At 35.6% G+C, this 7,083-nt stretch overlaps 1 protein-coding gene across 1 annotated transcript in view; it reads left to right on the top strand.

The window, feature by feature from the left end:
* The first annotated feature begins 342 nt into the window (after positions 1–342).
* LOC149130799 (runt-related transcription factor 1-like) overlaps positions 343–7,083 on the top strand; it is a 39,315-nt gene continuing 32,574 nt past the window's right edge. The window contains exon 1 of the mRNA XM_089343608.1: positions 343–2,114. Coding sequence (XP_089199734.1) covers positions 1,751–2,114 — 364 coding nt within the window. The 5' untranslated portion in view covers positions 343–1,750. The remainder of the gene's footprint in view (positions 2,115–7,083) is intronic.

Here is a 7,083-nt window from a genome sequence, read left to right as displayed (position 1 = left end):
CACCACCACCACGACTTCTCAATGCATTTCTCGCCGCCGTCACCACCACCACATCCACCACCGCCGCCACCACCACCACCACATCCACCACCGCCGCCACCACCACCACTGCTCTCATTACCACGACTGCTGCCGCTCCTGCTGCTTCCTACAGCTACTGCTACTGCGGGAGGAGGAGGACGAGGAAGGGGGAGACGCAGCAGCAGTAGAAGCAGGAGAAGGAGGAGGTGAAGGAGATAGAGGAAGTGCAGAAGAAGCGGTGGGGGGGCGGCAGAAAGAAAGAGTGCGAGAAACAGAGAGACAGAGAGAGAAGAAAAAGAAGACGAAGAAATAGGCGGAGTAGGAGTAGAAGTAGGAGGAGGGAAGAGATGCCTCCTTCTCTCTGTGTGTGTATGTGTTTTTCTATATGTTTTATTTATTTGTGTAGTTGTGTTTGTTGTTGTTGTTTTTGTTTTGTTTTCCTTCCGAATCGTTCATTGCCGTCGCTTGCTGGCAGACCTGAAGACGGCGGCTGGAGAGAGAAGAACACGATTTAAAAAGCTTGCTGTTGGAGAATCCCCTATTATCACCAATCATTATTATTGTTATTGTTACTATTATTAATATTATTATTATTACACTTTACCATCACACAAACCCCACCTACAATTAACTAACCGTATACATACATACAAACATATATATATATATATATATATACGTACATATATATATGTGTATATATATATATATATTTCTGAGGGTACACGAATCCTTTGAACAAATTCATACGACAAACGAGAGGGATAAACACTCAATATTATAACGAAAAAGAAATTGGTTTATATATATATATATATATAAATATTATATCTCACGTTGGATATCGAAATATTTATTTTGTGTCTGTCTGTTAAATGATATAACAACCACAGCACATACACACACATACATATACACCACTATTCTACTACAGTCTATACTGTAATTATATATATATATATATATATATACATATATATATATATATATATATATATATATATATATATATATATATATGTTTATGGTCATACGTACGAAGCTACATTCACGCACTTGCAAATATGTTTAATTGTATATATATATACGTGTGTGTTTGTGTATGTTTATGTATGTGTTAAGATTATAAATATATATATATATATATATATATATATACATTAGTTAACGTGATTGCTGTGTGTATGAGTGTTAGTGTGTATATGTGTAAGTTATAATACATTTATTTATATATATATATATATATGCACACACACACACGCTTTTATTTTTCTCTAAGTACACACACACATATATACGTACATGTATATATGTATTAATTATGTATAAGTATTTAAATAGGGGTGTCTATACGTATATACACATGTATATATAATATGGTTTTATATACGTATTATACATGAGTAACTGTGAGTGGAAAGTGCGTGTGTGTAATAGTATATTATATACACAACACGTTTTGACCCTCGCTAAGTACACGTACAAACGCTTACATATATCCGTATACACCCACCAACCCATCCACACATATACACGTCTTTGTACATTTATATATTTATACATACACGCACGAGCACCAAACACGTATATTTAAATGTATACAATATATAATGATATTTATATAAACATACATATATGTCTACGCAAATTCATCGCTGTTAGTTATACAAACAACAGGAAAGAGAAGAATTAAGAAAAGAGTTCTTCTAATTGTTTTTGTCCCTTCCACATGCATTTACCAGCGGACCTAAACGGTTTGCCGCCGTTCTCCTCAGATCCTATTATGTCGGGAGTTGACATGATGTTAGGAGCTGACCACAGCAGCGTTCTCGGTGACCACCCAGGCGAACTGGTCGGTACTGGGAGTCCGAACTTTGTATGTTCTATCTTACCGGCCCACTGGCGATCCAACAAGACTCTTCCAGTCGCTTTTAAAGTCGTTGCTCTCGGCGAGGTCAAGGACGGTACCAAAGTGACCATTGCTGCCGGCAACGATGAAAACTTTTGCGCAGAACTTCGAAACTCCGTTGCATACATGAAAAATCAGGTGGCCAAATTTAGCGATCTACGTTTTGTTGGAAGATCCGGTCGAGGCAAGTCATTTACAAATCTAAAACTTTTTCGTTCCTTTTTTCTTCTCTCTCTTTAACAAAACCACAACTTTTACAATTTCTGTTGTTGTTGCCACAAATTTAGTCTTTCGGGCTGTCTCCTTCACTTTATCGGTTTTCATTCTTTCATATTTTCTTTCATTCTTCTTCCTTTTATCTTTCTTCCTTTTCTCCTGCGTTACTTCTTTCTTATTATTCTTGTTTTTCTTCGCACTTTTCTTCTCTCTTCTCTTGCTTTTCTTTTCATTTCGACTTTTTCTTTCACTTCCTTTTCGTCGTCGTCGTTCTTTCTTCTTCGTCGAACTTTCCTCTTCTTCTTATTATTATTTTTCGAAGTGCCTCCCCCTTTGGGAGTTCTATTTATTTATTTATTTATCTATTTATTTATTATATCTTTCTCCGTTTTCTTCCTCTGTTTACACGAACGTTTTTCTACCTTTTCGGACAAAACCTTCCGTAACCTTCGTCCTGTCTTTGTCCTTACATGTTTTTAATTGATATTAGCCCTTGTGGCCAATAAAACGAATTGATTATTATTATTATTATTATTATTATTATTATTATCTTCACTTCTGTCTTCTCTTTCTTCCGTCTTTCTTCGTATTCTTCTTTCACTTCCTCTTCTTCGTCTCATTCTTCTTCTTCTCCTCCTCTTCCTCCTCCTTTCCTCTTCTCTCCATCTCTGACTTTATCTTCTACGACTTCTTCCATCACTTCTTTACAATTGTCCAAATATATCACCAACGCAGCATCTTTCCATCGCCCTCTCCGACCACCCCCTCCTTAACCCTTGACCCATAACGCCACACCTAACTCACGCCACAAACAACCCCTTTTCTCCTCTGCTTCTACCCCACAACAACTTTTCCCATATCCCACCCGCGACCACTTCTCCGAAAAACCACAAACGATTCTTTGTTTATTATTCTTGGATAAGAGAACCAGAAATAGTCGTACCTGGGTGACAGGTCAAAAGAATAGCCATTGGCTTTTATCAGACGGGATGGGGGTGGGTGAAGGAGTCGGGGGATTAAGTAGAAGTGGTGGTGGTCGTGGAGGAGACGGCGGTGGCGGGCGAGGGCGGGTCGGTGGTTTGTCCTGCAAATCCGGACGTGGTGGACGAAATTGCAACGTTTTCGTTGAAGTGGTTCTGGACGCCGTAGTATGTGTGTGTGTGGGGAAGCGAGACGTAGCAGAGTGGATAAAAAAACCCGGCTTTCGATATCCCGAGTCGGAAGAGAAAGGCGTTGTTGTCAAACTATAAGTACACAGAATGGTATAGAACTAGATGTGTGTGAGTTTGTGTGCATCTGTGTATATATAAATGTATGTAGGTGTGATTTGGGTAAACATGCTTGTATACACACACGCATTTTATACGTACATTCTATCTCTCTCTCTCTCTCTCTCTCTCTCTCTTTCTCTTTCTCTCTCTCTCTCTCTCTCTCTCTCTCTCTCTCTCTCTCTCTCTCTCTCTCTCTCTATGTATGTATATGTATATATGCATTTATACATATATATTATATCTATCTATCTATCTCCCCAGTTTCTTTGTATAAATAGACATATTGTCGTATTTCGGGATGGTCATTTTCCTTCTCAAATAAACACACGCACTATATGTGTGTATATATATATATATATATATATATATATGTATACATATATATAAACATAAATATATACATGTATACATATATATAAACATAAATATATACATGTATACATATATATAAACATAAATATATACATGTATACATATATATAAACATAAATATATACATGTATACATATATATAAACATAAATATATACATGTATGCATATATATAAACATAAATATATACATGTATACATATATATAAACATAAATATATACATGTATACATATATATAAACATAAATATATACATGTATACATATATATATATATATATATATATATATACACACATATATATATTATTCATTATTACTATTTAATTGAACACCACGCATCCATTTCCAAGTAAGTTTATCTATACACACACACACATACATAGAGATATATATATACACATACATACATACATACATACATACATACATACATACACTATATGCATTTATACATGTACATTATACATACATATATATATATATATATATATATATATATAAATTTAAGGAATGGAGAAAACGCATGTTATAATTGCATACTTTATTCCTACATATGTTTCAAAGGATTACAACCTGTGTGATCCATAGGGATCTGTGATATTAAAATTGTAATCTTCTCTTCAGGGAATGCATTAAGATAGAAGAAATACATATAATTAAATATATAGGCGTAGGAGTGGCTGTGTGGTAAGTAGCTTGCTTACCAACCACATGGTCCCGGGTTCAGTCCCACTGCGTGGCATCTTGGGCAAGTGCCTTCTACTATAGCCTCGGGCCGACCAATGCCTTGTGAGTGGATTTGGTAGACGGAAACTGAAAGAAGCCCGTCGTATATGTGTATATATATGTGTATGTGTGTGTGTGTGTTTGTATGTCTGTGTTTGTCCCCCCAACATCGCTTGACAACCGATGCTGGTGTGTTTATGTCCCCGTAACTTAGTGGTTCGGCAAAAGAGACCGATAGAATGAGTACTAGGCTTCCAAAGAATAAGTCCTGGGGTCGATTTCTTCGACTAAAGGCGGTGCTCCAGCATGGCCGCAGTCAAAAGACTGAAACAAGTAAAAGTGTAAAAGTGTATATATATATATATATATATATATATATATATATATATATCGTTATATTTATTGATTTCGTCATCATGAATGAAAGTGTAAATAAATGCGTGTATGTTACACGTGTGTATTTCTCAAACACAAATACACATACACACACACAAAGAGAGAGAGAGAGAGAGAGAGAGAGAGAGAGAGAGAGAGAGAGAGAGAGAGAGAGAGAGAGAGAGAGTGCGTGTGGTGGTGGTGGTGGTGTTAGTGGTGCGTGTGTATTTCTCTACAAGACGACCTCCGCTTCCTGATTTCTGTTTACCGTATAATATTTACAAGATGAGGTGTCACTACACCTCCACGTCCTGTCGCGGACTGTTTTGTACCAGTGGGCGTCCTGATGTGTGTGTGTGTGTGTGTATACACACATGCACATAGATATATGCATATGTGTGTGCGCGCGCGCATATATATATATATATATATATATATATATATATATAGATAGATAGATAGATAGATAGATAGATATACATATATATACTCTCTCCTTCCTTTCCCGAGCGTCCAATAACACTATCCGTATCACGTCCTCACTTTGTTGTTTTTTGTTATTGTTTTTTGTGTTTTTTTAAACTTATATATATATATATATATATATATATATATATACAGGGTGTCCACAAAGTCTGGGTACATGAAGTAAATCAAATAATAACAAACAATTAAATATAAGAAATAATAATTTCTTAATGTGTTAATCCCCATGTACCCAGACTTTGTGGATACCCTATATATATATATATACATATATATATATATATATATAGACACATATATATACTTTATTTAAAAGCAGCAGAAATATAACAAAAGACTGTTACTCTGAGTTTCACGTTCCCGTTCATCGGACAGTTTTGTTAGAAATATATATATATATATATATATATATATAGGTTATGAGCGATAGTTGTGTCAATTAGACCCAGAGGAAATGTTCTATAATGTACACAGCCTTGGTTTTTTTATCTCATTATGAAAAGTAAATCCTTATATATGTGTGTGTGTGTGTGTGTGTGTGTGTGTGTGTGTATACATGTATGTGTGCATATCTATATAAATGTACGAAGTCACAAACATACATACATACAAATATATATTTAAAGAATATATAAATATATGAACCACGGTTTATATGGTTACTTTATAATTGAACTTTCTATAGATTGGATTTATGATCCCTTAATGAGGTTTATTACCTTTACTTGAATATATATATATATATATGATGTAAGTCTGAGAACAGCTTTCTCCTAATTGTAAGTATGCATATATATATATATATATATATATATATATATATATATATATATATATGCGTACTTACATGCATACATATATATAAAAACACATACATGCACAAATACATACCCAGATAGACACACACGTACCCAGATACGTACATAGGCTTGTCTGAGTGGTCAAGAGATTCGCCTTTTGACCATAAGGTCCTCGATCTATCTTTCAATAGGCGTGGAATGTTGAGCAAGCATCATTTACTTCAGCCCCAGTTTGATCCCTAAAATCCTAACGAATAGAAATTGGGTCCGCAAGAAACTAGGGAAATTCGTTCGTTGGAAGGTCTGCTTATCTTAATTCAATGGGGCAATTTTTGTCACACAGTTTGTCTCGTCTTACTGTCTGAGAATTATGTTAACGCAGGGGTCCTCAACCATTTAAAAAAAATCTATGGGCCCCTTTGATTACTATTTTATTCTGGTGGATCCCTGCTAGGCATTCGATGTTTAAAAACTAGTTTTATAGAAACTTCTTTCAAAATCCCTTACGTAAAATGTTGGAGAAAGAGACGAAGCTGTTCCTTGCGATGCATACCAATGCATATATCTAAAATAACATTTTTTAGGGGCCCTTATTGTAGATTCCCAATTTACTATTTTGTTACCTAGACTCCCAAAACTTTATATGGACCCTCAGGGGCCATATGAATCCCGGTTGAGAACCACTGTGTTTAAGGGTACACTCAGTGCTGTCTTAGGGAATGGCCACACTTGGCAGTTACCCAGGGACTTCGTAGGTCAAGGAGCCCAGTTTTAATCAATATATCAGTAAATATATGTTACAGGGGTCTGTGCATTGATTTGCCCAGAAGCCCTCATTGGTCTCCAAGAATAATGTTGTCAGTGACTTCGAAGTATCAGTCAGCAAAAATTCTTCAAGGCGGTGCC

This window comes from Octopus bimaculoides, chromosome 27 (assembly GCF_046866305.1).
Source record: "Octopus bimaculoides isolate indiv1 chromosome 27, ASM4686630v1, whole genome shotgun sequence".
NCBI classification, from domain to species: domain Eukaryota; kingdom Metazoa; phylum Mollusca; class Cephalopoda; order Octopoda; family Octopodidae; genus Octopus; species Octopus bimaculoides.
The sequence above is the reverse complement of the archived record's forward strand: the minus strand, read 5'-3'. Positions and strand labels throughout refer to the sequence as shown.